Source organism: Hemicordylus capensis, chromosome 12, assembly GCF_027244095.1.
Source record: "Hemicordylus capensis ecotype Gifberg chromosome 12, rHemCap1.1.pri, whole genome shotgun sequence".
NCBI classification, from domain to species: domain Eukaryota; kingdom Metazoa; phylum Chordata; class Lepidosauria; order Squamata; family Cordylidae; genus Hemicordylus; species Hemicordylus capensis.
Window position 1 is genome coordinate 16,169,057 of NC_069668.1, and position 23,444 is coordinate 16,192,500.

Below are 23,444 nucleotides of genomic sequence, written 5' to 3' on the forward strand. Positions count from 1 at the left end.
GCTTGCCGGCTCAGCCAGTCCGCCTGCACATTCAGCTCACCCTTCAGGTGAACCGCTGACAGGGAGGACAGATGGGACTCGGCTCACTGCAGAAGCAATACTGCCTCCTGGTGGAGGGAATGAGACCTCGTGCCGCCCTGCCGATTGACGTGGGCTTTCACCGTCACGTTGTCGGTCTGGACCAGAACATCCTTGCCCCTCAACATGGGTAAGAAGGCTCGAAGGGCCAAACGAATTGCCCGAAGCTCCATCCAGTTCATGCTGTGGGCCAACTCCTCGGGAGACCACTTGCGCTGAGCCGATTGAGAAAGGCAATGGGCTCCCCATCCCCGAAGGCTCGCGTCCGTGGTGATAAGGATCTGAAGGGGGTCCAGGAAGGGCTTTCCGGTCTCTAGGTTCCTCTTGCAGAGCCACCACCGGAGCGAGGAGCGAACTTCTGGGGTCAATTGAACACTCTTGCATGACCCGGAGGCGATGTCCTCCTGGAAGGGCAGAAGGAACCACTGCAGACAACGAAGGTGGAACCTTGCCCAGGGGACAGAGTCGGTGGAGGAGACCAGGAGACCCAACAACTGAGCCAGATGAAGGACGTGAGGCCTCGTCAGGACCTTCGATGTCATGGCCCAGATCTTGAGTCTGTGTTCCTCTGGAAGAAACAATCGGTCCCTTTGGGTATCCAGAACTACTCCCAGGTGTTGGAGAGTGAAAGAGGGAGATAGACGACTCTTGGCGCGGTTGACCTGGAAACCGTGGGTCATCAGGGCCTCTAGGGTGACCCGGACGTCCCGCTCTGCGTGTTCTCGTGACAGGACGAGCAAGTCGTCCAAATATGCAAAAAGGTGGACCTTTTGTAGACAAATGTAGGCTACTAGAGGAGCCAGCACCTTTGTGAATGCCCTTGAGGCTGAGGAGAGGCCGAATGGGAGGGCTCGGTGTACTGATAATGTGCTCCCCTGTAACAGAATCTGAGGAGATGGCGGGATAGGGGGTGAATGGGGACATGCAGATAGGCCTCTGTCAGATCCACAGATGCCATAAGATCCCCGTACTGTAAGCTCTCCGCGATGGAGCGGAGAGTCTCCATTCGGAACCTGCGCTTGCACACCCACCGGTTTAAGGCCATTAGATTGATGACTGCCCCGTAGGTGCCGTCCCGCTTGGGCACAGTGAATAAGATTGAATAAAGCCCTTGACAGTCTTCGGGAGGAGGGACCGGCTCGATGGCTGCAATGGCTAACAGGTGGTCTATGGCCTGCCGGAGGATTCTGTGCCTTGTGGCGGATCGCGATGTTGGAGTGGGTAGAAATCTGTTTGGCGGGTGGCCTGACAATTCTATGGAATATCCCTCTAAGACTGTCTTCAAGACCCATTTGTCTGTGGTGGACGCCTCCCAGGCATGGTAGAAGTGGGAGAGGCGCCCTCCTATCTTTAAAGAGTCATTGTGATTGACGTGGTTTAAATGGCTGGCCCGGCTGGGCTCTCGAATTGGACTTGGCAGGGAAGTTTCCCTTTGGCCAACTGGGGCGTCTGAACCTGTTATCCTGCTTGCGGGGGCGAAAGGAGGGACGAAGGGGATGATACTGCTGCTGCTGCTGCTGCTGCTGCGGTTGGCCTCTACGAAACAAGCAGCGCTCATCCCTCTTGGCTGTGGTAGGAAGGGCCTTCTTTCTATGTTTGGTTTCTCTGAGGATGTCCTTAAGGGCCTCATCCCCAAAAAGCTTAGTTGCTGAGAAGGGATCCACCGCCAGGTTGGCCTTTGAGGACGAATCAACCTGCCAGTTCTGGTGTGGAATATGTAGGTAGCACCAGAGACTCCTTAGAGGGAATCGCCCCAGATTGAAGACCTTCAGTAGTGAGACCCAAAGTGTGCATGGCCTTCAGAAACAATGTGGAGAAGTCATCTGAGGGAAACAGGTGCTTAAAATGGGGCATGGGCTCCCCTGGCCCTGTCTGCCCATCTGACCGCTCCCCTTCTTCCCTAGAATCTTCCCCCAGGCCCACCAAGTCAGGGGCGGCCTCCCCAGCAACTGCAGCCCCCAACATGGCCAGGAGGGGAATGGGGGGGTGCAGTAATCCATTCCCGGCAGGTAGGGGACTCTGGGCTGGACTCATCTGAGGAATGGATCGGGGGGTGCAAAGAATAGAGGATTTAACTCCCCCAGGCTTCCCATGCTGGCCCTTGTGGCCCTTTCTCCGCTTCCTGCGGGATCCTTGATGAGGGGAAGAACTGGACTCAGAGGAAGAGGAGGAGGGCCTCCTCCATCGGTGGCTCTTCCCCCCCCCCCCCCCCGTTCTCTGTTGCAGGGCCTGCGATGGGGCATTGTTGATCCAGAGCTTCCAGGCCTCTGGCATAACTTCCCCTGGCGCCACGGGGGTGGAGGGAGCGGAGGCAACCTGGGGCCTGCCCAACAGGCTCAAGGAGGGGGGGAGAAGGGGGGCCTATCCCCCCGATGCTACAGGAGGGGGTTGGAGGCGACCCTGAGTTAACCCCGCACCCCCTGGGGACTGCTGCTCCGGCTCACCCTCCGCCACTTGGGCAGTGGGGACTCCTCCTCCTCCTCCCCCGACGAGCCGGTGGCCTCCGAGGAACGGACCGCCGCAAAAGCTTCCAGCCCCTGGGCCCCCCTGCGCCGCCGCCGGGCCCTCGCCTGGTCCGCGTCGGCCTCGAAGGCCAAGTCAAAATGGCGGCCGTTGCGCGGCTGTGCATGCCCGCACACGCCACAGCGGTGTGCTGGTCCTCCTTCGAGGCGCCCGCTCCCGCAGTGGGGAGCAACGCCATGGATGGCCCTTCGCCCGGAGGGGACGCGGCGGTCCCGGGCGCGGCTGAGGCATGCTTGGTGGCGGCGGTGGCCGCGCTCGCAGCGGAGCGGTCCACTTTCGCCATTGGCACCTTCGCTTTCTCGGTTCCGGGCCGAAGGCCCTGCAAGCAAGGCACTCTGCTCTGCGCCGTGGCAGGAGGAGGGGGAAGGACAGAGCGAGGCGCGGTAGGAGGGGAGACGGTGCGAGAGGAGAAGGAAGAAGAGCTCGAAAGCGAAAGAGGCTTTTCCCCCCCTTTCTTTTTTTTTTAAATAAGGTCAGAAGTGCTCTGACAATTAGTTTCTAAATGTATAAAGTGTTACTTTTGGAGGAGACTAGAGAGGAAGGGGTTAAAATGTTTATGAAAAAGTGGGCTCAAGATGTGGGGTGCAATATAGAAACAGCAATCTGGAAAAAATTATGGAAAATTGATTTAAAATTCACTGTATCTTATGCTCTAAAAGGAAATGATTATAAAATAATGTATAGATGATATTTGATAACAACAACAAAATGGCATTGATGTATATATGTATAGAAATGGAAAAGTAGTGAACTGCCTTTAAAAGAAGATTGGTTGATAAAAACTTTGGAATATGTGGAGATGGCAAAATTTATAACACGGATAAGAGACTAAAACTTAAGAATGTTTTAAAGAAGATTGGAAATTATTTTTGTTGTACTCAAAGAATTCCTACTATGGATCTTACAGCTGGATTTGAAATCTGAAATGCAGGTTGGGTCGATTAATGGTGGTGCAAGGTTTAAATTTGTGTTTTTTATTAATATCATAATAAGAGTAAAATTTATAGTTGTTATCACAAAAAGAGGTGCGCGGGAAGTCAATTTGTGATAGTGTTTATTATGACTGTTATTGTTAAAAGTTAATAAAAATTTGAAATTAAAAAAAAAAGAAAAAGAAAAAGAAATAAGGTCAGAAGTGAGGCTGAAGAGAAAACCCGGAGTGGAGTAGGAGCCAATTGAGAGAGGACTTCTCTGAGGCAAGAAGGAAGGAGAACAAGCTGAGAGTCCTTTTTTCCTGGAGCTAGCAGGACGAAAAGCACTGGGTGGGGTTACCATCCGGCTCCTTTTATTGCTTCCTAATTAGCAGACGTCCTGCCCTGGAGCGAGCATGGGATGATGATAATAACCCCAGGGAGTTGTCCTCTACAACAGCAGCCGAGAATTGTGATCCGTACCACGTTCCACCAAAGAACGAAACCCCCACAAACAGGGTTCTCCGGAGTCCTTGGAAGAGGGGGAAGAGTAAAACATACCAAATCCTGTGCCAGCTGCTGAATGAAGCAGAGGGTCTTGAGGAGGAGAGTGGTCCCACAAACGGTGTCGCCGTTGGCCTTGTCACACTGCAGACAATTCTTGCTCCGGTTGGGCTCAGCTGATGCGGGCCGAAGGTACCCGAAAACGTTCAGGCCTTGCACGCCGAGTCGCTCCGCCTTCTCTTGCCTCGTGCAGAGGAACTTTATCATCAAAAACTAAAGGGAGAAATGGACAACGCTGGCAAATGCATCGTTGGGAAATCCCAAGGCGAACGGAATCAAGTCCATCCTCACTCCTGCAATGACTGCAGGCATAAGCAGATTTTCTAGTTGATATTATAGAGACCCACCAGCAAAAAAACATCTCCTACTATAAGGCCATACCTTTCAGACGTTACAGAGAGCATCTGTGGGCATCACTTTTGATTTCATTAGAGGGGTTTTTGCACCTTTCAATTTCTGATTCCGTTACTGCCCTTAAGACTTTTTTGGCAGGGGGGCCCTTGGCCATCAAGGTTCTTTTAACTATTTTAATCATTTTAACCGTTATAAATGGTTTGGATTGTTTCGATTTTATGCTTTCAAGCTTCGTTTTTAAACAACATTTTGGTTTGGTAAAAGTGGTCGGATGGGGTGGTATAGATATGTAATAATAAAGAAATCAAATATTTTGCAGCTTTCAGACCCTGCCGATAATATTTAGGGGTTTTCTACAAACACGGCCTTCTAGTAGATGTTCTCTTGCCAGTGGGTTTTACAGAACATCGACTGGAAAACTTGCTTATGGCTGCAGTCATTGAGAAAGTGGTGACGTGCCTGAATCAGCAAATTTTCAAGTTGACAGTCTATATTCCCACCGGCAAGGGAACTTCTCCTACTAGGAGGCCAGATTTTTAACAGGACCCTTACAGTTTACGCATCAGGAGTTCCCAGCCCATGGTACTCCAGATGTTTCTACAACTTGTAGTGCAGCGTTCTAATTCAGCAACATCTGGAGAACCCTAGGATGGGAACCCCCGTTCTGGATAGTGTCTGAAACGACCATCAGTAATGGCATCAAAAACTTTGGACATTGCTTCTGATTCCGTTACCAACATATTTTGCGCCTTTCGGGTACTATCTAGAATTCCTGATGCTCTTTGCCCTTGGAATTGTGAATTGGAATTGGAATTGTGAATTGTGAATTGGAATTGGAGACAGTGTGGTGTAGTGGTTAGAGTGCTGGAATAGGACCGGGGAGACCCGAGTTCAAATCCCCATTCAGCCATGAGACTAGCTGGGTGACTCTGGGCCAGTCACTTCTCTTCTCTTTCACAACAGGGTTGTTGTAAAAGAGAAACTCAAGTATGTAGTACACCGCTCTGGGCTCCTTGGAGGAATAGCGGGATGTAAATGTAATAATAATAATAATAATAGCCCCATTTGTAAAAATATAGCACAAGTCCCTTGGTGCAGGTACACTTTCCAGCCTAATCTCAACCAGTGTCCCCCCCTAACACGGATTCCCAGATGTTGCGGACTACAACTCCCATAATCCCCAGCCAATGGCCATTGCAGCTGATGATGCTGGGCGTTGCAGTCAACAACGTCGGGAAATCCCTGGTCTCAATGCTTACAACTGTGCGCAAAGCGAACGTGTTCCAGGGCAGCTTATCGAGTTCCTCAGTGAGAAGATGCAGGCTGGGGAAACCTCCGAGCAAGGAATCCTCGCTGCTGTCGCCGCCGATCTTCCCTCCAGTGCTCAGCCGACGGGGAACCAGGGGGGCTCAACGGATGTCAATGCAACCATCGAGGGCAGTCCTACCTTGGAAATTCTGCACTGCTGCATTTTGACTTCCACTTCGTCCCACTCCTCTTCCATTTCAAACCAGCCGACAGGGTCTTCCTCCCCCAGCTCGTCCTGGGAAGCGTCGCTCCTACAGGTGAGGCCGGGTGGAGAAGGGAAGAAGCGACAGGGTTGTGCTGACCGGCAATGGCGCTCGGAGGATCGTGGCCATAAGCATCTCAGCCCTTAGAGATGGACTTGGGGGGGGGATTCTCGGAGTGGTCCAAGGCGACAAGGAAACTGACCCCTAAGATGGACCCCCAGAGAATCTTCCGCAAGGCACCCGGTTGAGCCCAGCAAGCTCAGAGGAGCTGAGCAGCTCCAGGTAGGGCTGAGAAATATTCTTAGCAAGCATGACTGTTCCCCTTAGCTAAGCAGGGTCCGCCCTGGTTGCATATGAAAGGGAGACTAGAAGTGTGAGCACTAGAAGAGATTCCCCCTCAGGGGTTAATGGGGCCGCTCTGGGAAGAGCTGAAGGTTCCCAGTTCCCTCCCTGGCAGCATCTCCAACGAGATCGGGCTGAGAGAGAGACTCCTGCCTGCAATCTGGGAGAAGCCGCTGCCAGTCTGTGAAGACAATACTGAGCTAGGTGGACCAAGGGTCTGACTCAGTATGTGGCAGCTTCCTATATTCCGTAAGATCTTTCCTGGCTCTGTACTTGAGATCTTTTTAGGAGAGGAAAACTGGTCTTGTGGTCGCAAGCAGGACTGGTCCCCTTAGCTAAGCAGGGTCCACCCTGGTTGCATGTGAATGGGAGACTAGAAGTATCAGCACTGGAATAAACTCCCCCTCAGGGGATGAAGCCGCTCTGGGAAGAGCTGAAGGTTCCCAGTTCCCTCCCTGGCAGCATCTCCAACGAGAGAGGGCTGGGAGAGAGACTCCTGCCTGCAACCTGGGAGAAGCCGCTGCCAGTCTGTGAAGACAACACTGAGCTCGGTGGACCCAGGGTCTGACTCTGTACTGCGCAGCCTTCTAAGCCCCACCTCTGAACATCTCTTCCTTCGCCAGAGCTAATCCACAGCAGCCAAGTCCGTAGTCGGCTCCTCCTTTCCCACCCACAAGGGTCCCTTCCTCAAGCCCAGCTCCTACAGGGAAAGTGGTACCATCACGCCGACGTCTCACCTCCTCTTTAAGAAGCGCCGGAAATCCTCCAGCTTCCACTTGTCGTAGCTGTCGAATCTTCGGAAGTGGTCCTCGGCGTGGAATTTCTCCGAGGAGCAGTTGTAAGCGAAGACCAGGCCGCAGCGCGCCCCGATGGCCCCCCTCCGCACCTGCAAGGAGGAGGGCCGCGCGATCAATACGAGGGAGGGGGCCGGGGCGTTCACACCTTCTGCGTTCACACCTCCCAGAGCAGGAGGACCAAGGAGGGACCAGGGTTGTCGCGCAAGGGGCGAAGGTGGCGCGCAGTGAACCGGCCCCCGCACCCCACACAGCAACTGGGCTGCTAGGAAGATGCAACCCGCCACAAATGTGGATACGATGGGAAGGAAAATCGTGAGCCCTCTGCTCAAAACTGGCCTCCGGGCTTCGAATCAAGTCCGCAGCCAGAGGAAATGTTCAACAGGGGATACTGATTCGAGATGTCCCCAGAGAAACGTCTGAGTCACGGCTGCACAATATATCAGCCCTGCAAGCTGCCTTCTGGACTACAGCTCCCATCATCCGCAGACCCAGGGGCCCTGCGTCAGGGATTGTGGGCGCTGTAGGCCAACCTCCACAGGAGGGCTGAAGCTATGCAGTCCTGGTCCAAGGTGGGGCGAGCATCCTTGGTTCCCCAGCGGTTGCTGAACGCCAACACCCATCATCCCGGCCACAATATTTCTGCAGCAGGGGGTTATGGGAGTTGGAGTGTGCCAAGGTTGCCTAGGGCACACGATGCAGCAGAAGCGAAGCAGGCCTTGGGGTGGCCGGTGTGCCCTGGGGCCATAGCCCAGTGGATGAGCACCTGCTTTCCATGCAAAGGTCCCTGGGCGGCGGCAGCATCTCCAGACACGGCCGGGAAAGGCTCCCGCCTGAAAACTTGGAGAAGCTGCTGCCAGTCTGTGTGACTGAGCTGGACAGACCAATGATGGGACTTCTAGGGTTCTTAGCTACCCTTTATATGGGTTTAAGGTCCCCTCTATGTAGCAAGGTTCAGACCAATGTCTTTTTGTGGTAGGCTCCGATGGACTGCTCCAGATCTATTCTCTGAGCAATACTTTAATTCTGCAAGTTTTTAAGTCGATCCATGCATTTCCTTAGAAAGTGGCTCTCCTCCACCCTCCCGAGAACCGAAGGCAGCAGCCAATTCAGCAAATTTTCAAGTTGACAGTCTATATTCCCACCGGCAAGGGAACTTCTCCTACTAGGAGGCCAGATTTTTAACAGCGCCCTTACAGTTTACGCATCAGGAGTTCCCAACCCGTGGTACTCCAGATGTTTCTGCACTACAACTTGTAGTGCAGAGTTCTAATTCTAATTCTAATTCAGCAACATCTGGAGGACCCTAGGTGGGGAACCCCCATTCCGGATCGTGTCTGAAACGTACATCAGTAACGGCATCAAAAACTTTGGACATTGCTTCTGATTCCGTTACCAACATATTTTGATTCCGTTACCAACGTATTTATGCAACATAAACACCAATAATAAAAGAAGAGTTCAAGACACCAGAATACGGGGAGTGAAGACACATTTTCAACGACTCGGAAACTTAAAGAGCGTCCAGACCTTGATCCTGATCTGGGTGACCTGGAAGGCGGATTCCGTCCCTGTGGAGAGAATGACGCTGGCGCGGGTCTTTCCGGTCTCCGTCAGGAAGCCTGTGGACAGAGCGGGCCAGTCTTGAACGCTGCTACGACGCTCAGACGGAGGGCTGCCAGCCGACAGACACATTTGGTCATGGACTGGGCCAGCCCTTGGATGCTGCCCAGGGCCAGGTACAGGGGTGTACCATTTTGGTCTGAACAGGGCAGGATGGATCTGCACGCTTGCATGCAGAAGGTTCCCAGTTCCCTCCCTGGCAGCATCTTCAAGAGAGGGCTGAGAGAGAGATTCCTGCCTGCAAGCTTGGAGAAGCTGCTGCCAGTCTGGGTAGACAATCCTGAGCTAGACAGACCAAGGGTCTGACTCAGTACATGGCAGCTTCCTCTGTTCCTCCTTCCAAAGGGCCGTAGGAACGCACGGAATTTCCAAATGGCCTTTTGGAAATTCAATGCATTCCAAGATCCTTTGGAAAGAACCCGGGCTTTTCAGTGGGCATTCCCTTTAGTATATTCCCTACAGCATCTGTTTTGCATGAAGAAGGTTCCCAGTTCCCTCCCTGGCAGCATCTCCAACGAGATAGGGCTGGGAGAGAGACTCCTGCCTGCAACCTGGGAGAAGCCGCTGCCAGTCTGTGAAGACAATACTGAGCTAGGTGGACCAAGGGTCTGACTCAGTATACGGCAGCTTCCTATATTCCCTGAGATCTTTCCTGGCTCTGTACTTGAGATCTTTTTAGGAGAGGAAAGCTGGTCTGGTGGTCGCAAGCAGGACTTGTCCCCTTAGCTAAGCAGGGTCCGCCCTGGTTGCATCTGAATGGGAGACTAGAAGTGTCAGCACTGGAAGAGATTCCCCTCAGGGGATAATGGGGCCACTCTGGGAAGAGCTGAAGGTTCCCACTTCCCTCCCTGGCAGCATTTCCAACGAGATAGGGCTGGGAGAGAGACTCCTGCCTGCAACCTGGGAGAAGCCGCTGCCAGTCTGTGAAGACAATACTGAGCTAGAGGGTCTGACTCAGTCTACGGCGGCTTCCTAGGTGCCTGCTACTAGAATTAATGCGTGCCCTTACCGTCGCCTGTCCAGGGCTCCACGAGGAGGTTCTCGGGCCCCGATTTGTCCTCCTTGCCTTTGACATCGCAGGCCTGCAGAGTCAGGCGCAGCGGCGTCCCTGGAGAAGCCGACAGACAGGGCAGGTTAACTGGGGCCGCCCCCGCAAGAGAACCCTAACCCTGCTTCAACCCCCAAAGGAGGGCAGAGGCTCCTCCCACCTCTTCTCCGCCACCCACCCACCTGTCCTCCCTTGGCCTTTCCCCCGGCATCCCAAGCCCCTCCCTTTGCTTGGCCTGGCTTAACTGAGCGTGACAAGCGTGATCACCGTATTTGTAGAGCAGGTTCTGCCGGACGGTGGCCATGGCGGCGATGAGGGAGGCGGCCTTGTAAGGCGTTTCCAGATGGTCGGTGATGGCGCAGAGGGAACTCAACACCTTGGCGATGCTCCCTCTGGCCAGGGCAAACGCCAGCAGCATCAGCTCCACCTCTGGAGAGGAACAGCAGCTGCAAAGGGGAGGAGGAGGAGGAGAGAGAGAGAGCGTGGAGCCTTTTCCAGCAATCATGGGCATTAGTGAGACAGGCCGTGAGACAGGCCCACAAATGCTGGTCCCGTCTCTGGGGACGAATGCTCATAGTGGGTTTTGGCCACATCAACCCCCCTAGAAATGGAAAACAGCTGATAGCACCGTTGCACTTACAGCTCTCTGTGGATTATCACCCCTTCTTTATCCTGACCCCCAAACCATCAGGGTCAAATTGCAGTCATTTTTGCACAGATGAGAGGGGAATGACAAACCAACTGTGGTCCTCTCTCCACAGAATCATCTTTGGAGGACATTCCAACACATTGTCATTCCCATTTCTCTGACATCGATTCAACAGAATCATCAGACATCGATTCAACGGAATCATCAGACATCGATTCAACGGAATCATCAGACATCGATTCAACGGAATCATCAGACATCGATTCAACGGAATCATCAGACATCGATTCAACGGAATCATCTTGGAAAGACATGGCTGACCATTATTATTTCCATTCCTCTGACAACATCGGGACAGTTTTATGGTGGTTGTTTTTTTGTGCTTTAAGCTTCTGAAAGCTTTTTAAAGCCCATTGCACATTTGCTCACTGCAGGGCCAGGATGACAAGGAAAGCGTGAGATCCCCTCGAAAGTGGAAGATCTTGCAGTGCTAGATGGCCTCCTTGCCATCCCAAAGGTGCTAAACTGGTCAAAAATCACACGGAGCATTTATCCCCTGAGATGAAACCAACCATCCCAATAGGAAGGAAGCCCCAAATACTGCAATGATGGGATGGGGAGTTTATATTCATTTTATCCATTTGCATCCCCACTTGTCATCCATGAATAAAGAGGCTTACACAATTATTAAACACAATATGAACACCACCACAAGAGCAAGCCAAACAAAAAACATAGTCAGACCCAAATATAACAGCATTAATCAGATTCCAGCAGTCTAAAAATCTTCTGGCCTTCACCCTCTGTCTACAGCCAGAGTGGTGTAGTGATTAGAGTGCTGGACTAGACCTGGGGAGACCCGAATTCGAATCCCCGTTCAGCTACGGAAGTCACTGGGCGACTCTGGGCCCTTCACTTCTCTCTCTCAGCCTAACCTGCCTCGCAAGCTGCTGGGAGAACATACATAACCATACAGCCGCCTTGGAGAAAGAGGGATTTTTTTTTTAAAGACTGTGAGCCCTTTGGGGAGAGGTAGCCGTTTAATTAATTAATTTCTGTACATGTAAACCGCTTTGGGAACTTTGGTTGAAAAGCGGTAGATCGATATTTATCATATTCGTAAATAAATGCAAGAACAAAGATGAGACGTGGGGGAGCCAGCCTGCTGTCCTGTCCCCCCCCCCGAGAACGGAATTCCACAGCTGTGGGGCCACCACTGAGAAGACACCATCCGGGGACCCCAAACATCCTCTCCTATGTTATCTGTTATTGACGCAACATTCGTCGACTTGGATCATGACTCGCCTTCATCTATTTTTCGGCCTGAACTAGAAAGGCCGCCCGGCTTTGATTTCGACACCCTCCTCCAGCGCCTTATTTACAGCTCTCTTGGGATCGTACCTGGAAATTCTCAGCAGGAAGCTGTCCACTTCTTCCAGGACGTTGGGGGATAAGAAGCTTGAGAAGTCAGTGGAGCCGGGCGACAGGGAGAGCGGGGGCATATGCTGCAGGGCCTTTCTAGAGGAGGAGGAGGAGGAGGAGGAGGAAGAGAGTCGTTCATCAGAAACAAACTTATGGCAATTACGACATCAAAAGAACCACGGACGGTCCAAGGAGATGCAGGTGGACTTGCACGAAAGCAGTATTTTATTTTTATTTTATTTTTTGAGAGGGAGCCACCCAGCCAACGAGAACGGGACTCACTGAGTATTTTGCAAGATGGTGTGGACAATGCTCGGGTTGGTTTCCATGGACGCCGTCACCAGGGAGGTCAGCAGGGACCAGTACCAGATGGCGGACGCGTCGCTGACCGAGACGCCGCCTTTCCTCACGCGCTGGTAGCCGATCGCCCGCAGCCCGTGGATCCTCGTGTCGCACCCGTCGCTGAGGCAGCGCTTGATGTTGATCTGCACATCTGCCGGGAGCATCAAAAGGAAGTCAGTCCTCCCAGCCTGGGGCTGAAACGGACGTCCGGCAGCTTTAGGAGCAGGCTAGCGAGAGAGAGCCTCACAGGGCTTCGGAGCAACAACTGTACATAGGAAGCTGCCACATACTGAGTCAGACCTTTGGTCCACCTAGCTCAGGATTGTCTTCACAGACTGGCAGCGGCTTCTCCCAGGTTGCAGGCAGGAGTCTCTCTCCCAGCCCTAAATCATTGGAGAGGCTGCCAGGGAGGGAACTGGGAACCTTCAGCTCTTCCCAGAGCGGCTCCATTATCCCCTGAGGGGGAATCTCTTCCGGTGCTGCTCACACTTCTAGTCTCCCTTTCGTATGAAACCAGGGCGGACCCTGCTTAGCTAAGGGGACAAGTCATGCTTGCGACCACAAGATCAGCTTTCCTCTCCTAAAAAGATCTCAAGTACAGAGCCAGGAAAGATCTTAGGGAATATAGGAAGCTGCCATCTACTGAGTCAGACCCTTGGGCCATCTCGCTCAGGATTGTCTTCCCAGACTGGCAGCGGCTTCTCCAAGGTTGCAGGCAGGAGTCTCTCTGCCAGCCCTATCTCATTGGAGATGCTGCCAGGGAGGGAACTGGGAACCTTCAGCTCTTCCCAGAGCGGCTCCATTATCCCCTGAGGGGGAATCTCTTCCGGTGCTGCTCACACTTCTAGTCTCCCTTTCGTATGAAACCAGGGCGGACCCTGCTTAGCTAAGGGGACAAGTCATGCTTGCGACCACAAGATCAGCTTTCCTCTCCTAAAAAGATCTCAAGTACAGAGCCAGGAAAGATCTTAGGGAATATAGGAAGCTGCCATCTACTGAGTCAGACCCTTGGGCCATCTCGCTCAGGATTGTCTTCCCAGACTGGCAGCAGCTTCTCCAAGGTTGCAGGCAGGAGTCTCTCTCCCAGCCCTATCTCGTTGGAGATGCTGCCAGGGAGGGAACCTTCAGCTCTTCCCAGAGCGGCTCCATCATCCCCTGAGGGGGAATCTCTTCCGGTGCTCACACTTCTAGTCTCCCATCCAAATGCAAACCAGGGTGTGCCCTGCTTAGCTAAGGGGACAAGTCCTGCTTGCGACCACAAGACCAGCTTTCCTCTCCTAAAAAGATCTCAAGTACAGAGCCAGGAAAGATCTTAGGGAATATAGGAAGCTACCATCTACTGAGTCAGACCCTTCGTCCACCTAGCTCAGTATTGTCTTCCCAGACTGGCAGCGGCTTCTCCAAGGTTGCAGGCAGGAGTGTCTCTCCCAGCCCTATCTGGGGATGCTGCCAGGGATCGAACCCAAGACCTTCTTGCATGCAAAGCGGACACTCTGCCACCGGGCCCCATCCCCCAATAAATCAGATTTCTTGGTAAACGGAAAGGAAGCGGCTTCCGACTGAGTCAGACCCTTGCTCCAGCTAGCTCTGAAGTGTCTACCCTGACTGGCAGCATCTCGCCGAGGTTCCAGGCAGGGAGTCTTTCCCAGCCCTCTCGGGAGATGCTGTTGGCGGGGTGAACCAAAGCTGGGCACACTTGTTTTATAAAGCTTGGGGACCTCAAATTAACCATCACCGTGAACCTCACTCGAAGAAGGGGTGCGATTTCCAGCACAGCTCTTTTTTGAAACTAACCAACCCTAGAACAGACTGCCTCCCAAACCGAAACCAACCCCTCTTTTAAAGTAACCGCAAGAAAACCCCACGGAACCAGAGAAATATGAAGAATCAAACCGTCCTCACACATCTGGAGCAGGCAGCTTCCGCCACGGACAGGAAAGGCTGACGTGTAAGGCGGCCGTTTCTTAGAAAAACCGGCTCCCAAAGAACCACAATTTCCTGGCCGAATGACTTAAGATGTCTCATGAAGAGCACACCCTCGAAATGCACTGAGGAGTCTTCGGTTTCTCTGAATACAATCTGTCTCTTGCATCTCTTGAATTCTGCGGCTGTTTTTCTACCTCTTCCGTCCACGAGCAGAAAGACACACACCCACCCCGAGCCCCCCAGGGATGTCGGCCAGAGGCCTCGGGCATCCCGTGCTTTTAGCCACAAACCAACCCCAAAGATGTAGCCCTTGAAATCCAGCTAGGAGTCAGCGTGCCCAGGGCTGTACTGCTAACTGGGCTGAGCCCATGCTAGATATATAATGAGTTAAAGAAAATATTTAATATGACATTTCCTAAGAAGCCAGAATCCTTCCACAAGGAGTGTCTTCTACAACTGATTTAACATTTTTTATGTACGCTTCTACGGCAGCCAGAATAATATATGCACAGAAATGGAAGAGGAATGAACTGCCTTCAAAAGAAGATTGGCTGATAAAAATTTTGGAATATGCGGAGATGGCAAAACTTACAGTATTGATAAGAGATCAAAATTTAGAATGCTTTAAAGGAGATTGGAAACCATTCTTGTTGTATCTAAAGAATTATTTTCCTACTACGGATTTTACAGCAGGGTTTGAAATTTAGTAATAATAGCAGGTTGGGTAGATTAAAATTGTGTTTGTAAGGTTTACGTTTATGTTTTGAATTATTATTATAGCAAAGGTAAATTTTACAGCTGATGATTCACGAAGAGGTGTGAGCGGGAAGTCCATATTTGTTTATTTGTTGTGAATGTTAATAAGAATATTGTCAAAATCAATAAAAATTTAATTTGCAAAAAAAAACAAAAACTGGGCTGAGCCCATGCTCAGTTCCCCCAGAAGCGGCTTTGGAAAGTCAATCTTCTCTCAAGTTCACCTAAAACAGGGGTCCCCAACGTGGGGTTCACCAGATGTTGCTCGACTACAACTCCCATCACCCCCTGCCGTGATAAATTATAGCTGGGGGTGATGGGAGTTGTAGTCATCAACATCTGGAATTTACATGTAAACACTGGGGGGGGCCTCCCGGAAACACCCATATTATCGTTCTCAACTCACACATCTGCCTGATGTTGGCATTTTCCAACAGCGTCACGTAGCCGGTCACGTTGCTGGGGATGTGGACGTCGCGGACCTCCTGGAGGCTGCTGGCGGTCCTTCCGATGGCCACCGTGACTTGCTGCGGCATGTAGCTCTGGTCGCTGGCGGCCACCGCGATGGAGAGGTGCCTCAGGATGATGTCCGGCTTCATCTTCAAACTGGGAGGCCAAGAGAAAGGGAGGACCGAGGTCACCAGCCGCGGGGGCTGCCCAGAAAGACGACGGAGACGCCGACGCCGCCTCAGAGAATCCTCTCACGCCCCAGAGCAGGGGGTCCCCACCTGCGGCAACTCCCCTCGCCCTTAGCGACCCATTACTGCGGCTGGGGGGCGGGGGATGATGGCCGTCGTCCTGCAGCAACATCTGGAGCAGGGATTCTCAACGTTGGGTCCCCAGAGGTTATTGGACTTCAGTTCCCATAATCCCCAGCCCCAGTGGCCTTCAGTTGGGGATTATGGGAGTTGAAGTACAGGTGAAACTCGGAAAATGAGAATATCGTGCAAAAGTCCATTAATTTCAGTCATGCAAATTAAAAGGTGAAACTGATATATGAGACAGACGCATTACATGCAAAGCGAGATCAGTCCAGCCTTGATTTGTTATAATGGTGATGATCGTGGCGTACAGCTCATGAAAACCCCAAATCCACCATCCCAGAAAATGAGAATATTACATGGAACCAAGAAGACAAGGATGGTAGAATAGAACAATATCGGACCTCCGAAAAGTAGAAGCCCCCAATATGTATTCAGTCCTTGGTTGGGGCCCCTTTGGCAGCAATGACTGCCTCCATGCGGCGTGGCATGGATGCTCTCAGCCTGTGGCACTGAGGAGGTGTTATGGAAGACCAGGATGCTTCCTTAGCGGCCTTCAGCTCTTCTGCATTGTCTGGTCTCATGTCTCTCATCCTTCTCTCGGCAATGCCCCATAGATTCTCGATGGGGTCAGGTCAGGCGGGTTTGCTGGCCCATCAAGCACAGTACACTGTATACTTTTCGGAGGTCCGATATTGTTCTATTCTACAATCCTTGTCTTCTTGGTTCCATGTCATATTCTGATTTTCTGGGATTGTGGATTTGGGGTTTTCATGAGCTGTACGCCATGATCATCACAATTATAACAAATTAAGGCTGGACTTCTCTCGCTTTGCAGGTAACGCGTCTGTCTCATAGATCAGTTTCACTTTTTAATTTGCATGACTGAAATTAATGGACTTTTGCACGATCTTCTAATTTTCCGAGTTTCACCTGTAGGTGTTTCCAACAGTCTGGGAAACATAACAGCAGGAATTCGAACTGGCAACCTCTGGCTTGACCATCAACTCAATTCCCCGCTGTGCCATCTGAGACTCCCTGAAATCCCTACATTGCCTGTCTATTGGGAGCCAAGTGGAGGATCTTGACCCCTTTGTGAGCCATGGCCACCTCCTTCGGGGGAGAAACACAGGAGGCCGTCTTCGACTGAGCCAGACCACCGCTGCGTCTCGCTCAGCACTGTCTACACCAGGCCTGCTCAACTTAGGCCCCCCCAGCTGATTTTGGACTACAGCTCCCATAATTCTCAGCCACAGCAGCCAATAGCCAGGGATTATGGGAATTGTAGGCCAACATCTGCAGGAGGGCTGAAGTTGAGCAGGCCTGGTCTATACTGGCTGGCAGCAGCTTCTCCGGCGTCTTAGGCAGCCTCGTGAGCGCAGGGCATCGATCCGGGAGAGGCGCATCCCACCCGGGACACCCCCGCCTACCGTATCCAGTGCGAACGGGCGCTGCCATCCGACTGCCAGAAGGAGGACGTCTCCCCGTTCGTCATCTTGTCCACGTCGGCCGAGTTGGAGGAGGTCTCGATGTGGGTGTAGCACTTGGAGACGGATTTCAGCTTGTCCAGCTCCTGGCTGCCGTTGAAGTCGCTCGGACATTCTGAAGGAGGATGGAGGGCGGGGTCGTCAGAACGGGCCCCCCCCCGGCATCCCAGCCTCCCTCCCCGCTTCCTCGGGCCACCCGTTTCCTGCCCGTGGGTGGACGACAGGCCCTTGGGGGCAGAACCTTCTTGCCCAAGACCCCAGATATGGGGGGGGGCAGGCTCTATGTGGGATGCCCGGAGAGGAGGAGGCTGTGGGGAGTAGCCTCGAGCTAGAGGGAGGCCTCCTCATGAGGAAAGCCCTACCAGGTCCTAGTCACAAAGCAAGAGGAGGCAGGAAAGCGGCCTCCAAGGAGACAAGGAGATGGAGCTTCTTGGCCCCAGGAAGGGAGTTGTGCCCTTTGCTAGGCATGGTCCGCCCTGGCTTGCATTTGAATGGGAGGTGGCATGGCGTCTTCCCCATAGGGAATGGGGCCGTTCTGGGAAGATCCCCTGCCTGCTGGCATGCAGAAGGTACCACGTTCCCTCCCTGGCAGCGGCATCTCCAAGAGAGGGCTGGGAGAGAGACTCCTGCCTGCAACCTTGGAGAAGCCGCTGCCAGTCTGGGAAGACAATCCTGAGCGAGGTGGACCAAGGGTCTGACTCAGTATATGGCAGCTTCCTATATTCCCTAAGATCTTTCCTGGCTCTGTACTTGAGACCTTTTTAGGAGAGGAAAGCTCGTCTGGTGGTCGCAAGCATGACTTGTCCCCTTAGCTAAGCAGGGTCTGCCCTGGTTGCATATGAAAGGGAGACTAGAAGTGTGAGCACTGGAAGAGATTCCCCCTCAGGGGATGAAGCCGCTCTGGGAAGAGCTGAAGGTTCCCAGTTCCCTCCCTGGCAGCATCTCCAAGGAGAGAGGGCTGGGAGAGAGACTCCTGCCTGCAACCTTGGAGAAGCCGCTGCCAGTCTGTGTTGACAATCCTGAGCTAGGTGGACCAAGGGCCTGACTCGGTATCTGGCAGTTTGCCAATGTTCCTCTGCCTCTCCCGACGGTGGCAGCCACCCCGCAACACAAACACAAGCCGGGGTTCCTTAGCCAACGCCTTGTTCGCCTTCCCCGCGGTCAAGTCCGATCCCTCCCCAAGAGCACTTCCCGGCTCAAATCTCTCCCATCGATTTGTGAGCGGCAGGCACCCCCGTGGGCTGATCAGGCATCAGGCAAGAGCCAGGCCGCAAGACGGGAGCTGGATGGCGAGCGAAGCCCCGGCTGGGCGGGAGCGGCTGCCCTCTTGCCCTCTCGCCCTGCGGCCAGGGACAGATCCTGGGGAGGGCCTCTAACTGCCCAGCTGGGGCTTCGCTCACTCTCCAGCTCCCGGCCTCCGGCCTGGTTCTCGACTCGCCGGGGCTGCCCTGGTCTCTCCCACCGGCTCCAGAGGGAGGAGTTCTGCCTTGAGAAGCGGCACCTGGGACTCCAAGAGCAGCCCGGCCTTTCAGGAGGCTTCTCGACCCTCTCGCTGCTGTCGAAGCCTGCCTGTTCTTTACGGCCATCCTCAAGGGCCTGCTTCAGGTGCTAGGTGGGCCCCTTTGGGGACGAGCGGCACATCCCTCTCCAGAAACCACGAGGGACAGAGGAAGCTGCCATTGACTGAGTCAGGTCATTGCTCCAGCCGGCTCATTACTGTCCACACTGACTGGCAGCGGCTCTCTCAGGTTCCGGGCAGGCGTCTTTCCCAGCCCTACGCGGAGATGCTGCCAGGAACTGAACCTGGGAGCTTCTGCGTGCAACATCAGATGCTCTTCCACTGAGCTATGGACCTGCCCCCTATGAGAAATGTCCTACAGCGCTCACACACGGTCGCCCATCTAAATATAAACCAGGGTGCATCCTTCTTAGCCAAAGCGACCATTCATGCTCACTACCACAAGACCAGCTCTCCTCCCCTCTTAACCTTTAGGAGGCCGGTTAAAACTATTGTGTTTTCCTGACATTCAGTGGATGGTGTTAATAGCTGTCACTTCTTTAAAGAAAACAAAAAACAGACTGCTACAAATATTTATATACCGCTTTTCAACGGAGCTTTCCAAAGCGGTTTATATTGAGAAATAAAACAAACAAATAAGATGGATCTCTGTCCCCAAAGGGCTCATAATGCAAAAGGAAACACAATGCAAAAGGAAACACAATGCAAAAGGAAACACAATGCAAAAGGAAACACAATGCAAAAGGAAACACAAGACAGACACCAGCAACAGTCACTGGAGGGATGCTGTGCTGGGGGTGGATACGGCCAGTTGCTCTCCTCCAGCTAAATAAAGAGAATCACCACATTAAAAAGGTGCCTCTTTGCCCAGTGAGCAGGGGCGAGGGAAGGTGTTATTCTGGTTTTGCAAACTGCCTTGAAGAGTTCTAAACCAGCTGAGCTGCATGAGTCCTGTCTGCTGGTGGAGCAAGTCGGACATATTATATTATTATTATTATTATTATTACTACTACTACTACTACTACTACTACTACTACTACATTTATATCCCGCTCTTCCTCCAAGGAGCCCAGAGTGGTGTACTACATGCTTGAGTTTCTCTTTCACAACAACCCTGTGAAGTAGGCTAGGCTGAGAGAGAAGTGACTGGGCCAGAGTCACCCAGCTAGTTTTATGGCTGAAGGGGGATTTGAACTCGGGTCTCCCCGGTCCTAGTCCAGCACTCTACTGCGAGGCCGTCCTCCTAAGCTCTGAGAAAAAGGCAGGATGAAATCTATTTTAAATCATTACAAGAGGAGGAGGAGGAGGACCACCAATACCTTTTTCTTTTAGTAAGAGTCGGTCCAAAGAATCCTTCAGCACGGAAGAGCGCATCATGCAAATATTGTTGAAGTATTCCAAAATGGAGTAGGGGATGCCGGTGCTGGCGATCCGGTGCCGGTGCAGGAATCTCAGAATCAGGGAAGCATGAAGACTAAGGCGCTCCTTTGATTCCGAAAAGATGTCTATGAAACCTGCATGAGAGAGAGAGAGAGAGACAGGCAGGCTTAGGCGGGTGCACTCGGATGTGGGGAGAGAAAGCCCCCATTGCAACCTGGCTCGTCAAATAAAACAAATACTAATGGAGCACGGCCACTGGGGACCACCTTGGGAGAAGGAAGAAAGCAGAAAGCCTGAGGAAGCCACCATTTACGGTTCTAAACAGCAGGCTGGACCTATTGCTATCTAAGCTTTTTAAGCAGAGCGCTTGGGCGCTTCGCCGGGAAAGTGGTCTATACATGCTAATAAAGAAAGGAGAGCTTCATACAGGTGAAACTCGGAAAATTAGAATATCGTGCAAAAGTCCATTAATTTCAGTAATGCAAATTAAAAGGTGAAACTGATCTATGAGGCAGACGCATTACCTGCAAAGCGAGAGAAGTCCAGCCTTAATTGGTTATCATTGTGATGATCACGGCGTACAGCTCGTGAGAACCCCAAATCCACAATCCCAGAAAATGAGAATATTACATGGAACCAAGAAGACAAGGATTGTCGAATAGAACAATATCGGACCTCTGAAAAGTAGAAGCATGCCTATGTAGTCAGTCCTTGGTTGGGGCCCCTTTGGCAGCAATGACTGCCTCAGTGCGGCATGGCATGGATGCTCTCAGCCTGTGGCACTGAGGAGGTGTTACGGAAGACCAGGATGCTTCATTAGTGGCCTTCAGCTCTCCTGCATTGTTTGGTCTCATGTCTCTCATCCTTCTCTCGGCAATGCCCCATAGATTCTCTATGGGGTCAGGTCAGGCGGGTTTGCTGGCCAATCAAGCACAGTACACTGTATACTTTTCGGAGGTCCGATATTGTTCTATTCTACAATCCTTGTCTTCTTGGTTCCATGTAATATCCTAATTTTCTGGGATTGTGGATTTGGGGTTCTCATGAGCTGTACGCCATGATCATCACAATGATAACAAATCAAGGCTGGACTTCTCTCGCTTTGCGTGTAATGCGTCTCTCTCATATATCAGTTTCACCTTTTAATTTGCATGACTGAAATTAATGGACTTTTGCACGATATTCTCATTTTCCGAGTTTCACCTGTAAGCTTTTTAAGCAGAGCGCTTGGGCGCTTCGCCGGGAAATTGGTCTATACATGCTAATAAATAAAGGAGAGCTTCATACATGACTCCCAATTGCCTCTCGCTCTTGACCGGCAGGGACGAGGTCAGCTTGCGAACTCTGTGCAAACGGTATGGGAGCTTTCCAAAGGTCGGTGGGAAAGAATAAGCAACAGGCACAAGACAGAACACCTGAAAAGATGGTCGAGGTGTGACTAGGCCCCGGACACAAATGCACAGGTAAGGTGATGCCGTTCTGGACTCCAGGGACTAAGCAGCCTTATACCAAGTCAGGCCGTTATGTCTGTCTAGCTTGGGATTATCTACACTGACTAGCAGCAGCTTCTCCAAGGTTTCAGACAGGAGTCCTTCCCAGCCCTACCGGGAGATGCTGCCAGAAATTGAACCCGAGACCTTCTTGCATGCAAAGCAGATGGTTCTGCCAATGAGCCCCATCCCCAGATAAATCAGACTTCTTGGTTATTATTATTATTTCTTGTTGACACAGTCAGACAGGTGTTATTGACTGGTTTGCTTTATCCAGACATCGAGTCCTTCCCAAGGACCTGGGGTGGCTGGATTTTATCATCAATACTGTTGGTTATTATAGATATCATCGCAGTATATAGGCTGTTCCCAGTAAAGCTGCTTTTTGTAATTGGCTGATGGTGATTTCTGTATTATTATTATTATTATTTATTTCTTGTTTACACAGTCAGACAGGTGTTATTGACTGGTTTGTTTTATCCAGACATCGAGTCCTTCCCAAGGACCTGGGGTGGCTGAATTTTATCATCAATACTGTTGGTTATTATAGATATCGTCGCAGAATATAGGCTGTTCCCAGTAAAGCTGCTTTTTGTAATTGGCTGATGGTGATTTCTGTATTATTATTATTATTATTTATTTCTTGTTTACACAGTCAGACAGGTGTCACTGACCGGTTTGTTTTATCCAGACATCGAGTCCTTCCCAAGGACCTGGGGTGGCTGAATTTTATCATCAATACTGTTGGTTATTATAGATCTCGTCGCAGAATATAGGCTGTTCCCAGTCAAGCTGCTTTTTGTCATTGGCTGATGGTGATTTCTGTGGCCCCTATGGATGGTGTTGAGGTGCTCTTCAAGGTCTTTTGGAACTGCACCCAATTACCATGGGGATTATTTGGGTCTTTTTCTGCTACAGCCTTTCAATTTCCATTTGTAGATCTTTGTATTTGGTGATTTTTTCTATTTCTTTTTCTTCTATTCTGCTATCCCCTGGTATTGCTATATTATTATTATTATTATTATTATTATTATTATTATTATTAATTCGATTTCTATACTGCCCTTCCAAAAATGGCTCAGGGCAGTTTACACAGAGAACTAACAAATAAATAAGATGGATCCCTGTCCCCAAAGGGCTCATAATCTAAAAAGAAGCCTAAGATAGACCCCAGCAACAGTCACTGGAGGTCCTGTGCTGGGGACGGAGAGGGCCAGTTACTCTCCCCCTGCTCAATCAAGAGAATCACCACACTAAAAGGTGCCCCTTTGCCAAGTCAGCAGAGGTAGCCAACTTGAAAGAGATAGGAAGCTGCTTCATACGGAGTCAGGCCCTTCGTCCACCTAGCTCAGTACTGCCTACATTGACAGGCAGCCCTGTTCCCTAAGAGTAAACGCTTACAGTGTTCCTATGTAGTCACTCATCCAAAAGCAAACCAGGATGGACCCTGCTTAGGAAAGGGGCCTAATTCACACTGTCTACTGCAAGACCAGCCACCTCATGGTGCAGCGGGGAAGTGACTTGCCTAGGGAGCAAGAGGTTGCGGGTTCGAATCCCCGCTTACGGGATTAAGACTACGGGAAACGCCTAACTCGGGCAGCAGCGATCTGGGAAGGTGCTGAAAGGCCTCATCTCACGCTGTGCGGGAGGAAGCAATGGTCAACCCCTCCTGTATCCTACCAAAAGACAACCACAGGGCTCTATGGTCGCCAGCAGGCGACACCAACTTGACGGTGGTGGAGGACGGCAGTGAGGAGCGAGTTAAGTGCCTGCCAACGCGTGCAAAAGCCCTGGGAGCTCTGAAAGCCTTATGTAAAGACTGAATACCTGCTCGCCCGGCTCTTTCGACTATCTCGGCTGTTTATTTGAGGGATGCTGGAAACACTGAAAGCCAGCCGGCCCCGCCTCATGAGTCACGGTCCGGCATCTCTGAAGGGCTTAGAGCCAATAAGATGCCAATCGAC

General features: G+C 51.7%; 1 protein-coding gene across 2 annotated transcripts in view; it reads right to left on the reverse strand.

Annotated features, from left to right (window-relative positions):
• The window catches only part of ZZEF1 (zinc finger ZZ-type and EF-hand domain containing 1), a 103,996-nt gene that overhangs the window by 66,099 nt on the left and 14,453 nt on the right, over positions 1-23,444 (reverse strand). For both annotated transcript variants that reach the window (XM_053274809.1, XM_053274808.1), the window contains exons 3-13: positions 19,930-20,124; positions 17,035-17,206; positions 15,250-15,449; positions 12,102-12,312; positions 11,799-11,915; positions 10,016-10,194; positions 9,710-9,808; positions 8,608-8,699; positions 7,021-7,169; positions 5,878-5,989; positions 4,074-4,289 (exon numbers count right to left, since the gene is read on the reverse strand). In XM_053274809.1, the coding sequence (XP_053130784.1) occupies positions 4,074-4,289; positions 5,878-5,989; positions 7,021-7,169; positions 8,608-8,699; positions 9,710-9,808; positions 10,016-10,194; positions 11,799-11,915; positions 12,102-12,312; positions 15,250-15,449; positions 17,035-17,206; positions 19,930-20,124 (1,742 nt within the window). The remainder of the gene's footprint in view (positions 1-4,073; positions 4,290-5,877; positions 5,990-7,020; positions 7,170-8,607; positions 8,700-9,709; positions 9,809-10,015; positions 10,195-11,798; positions 11,916-12,101; positions 12,313-15,249; positions 15,450-17,034; positions 17,207-19,929; positions 20,125-23,444) is intronic.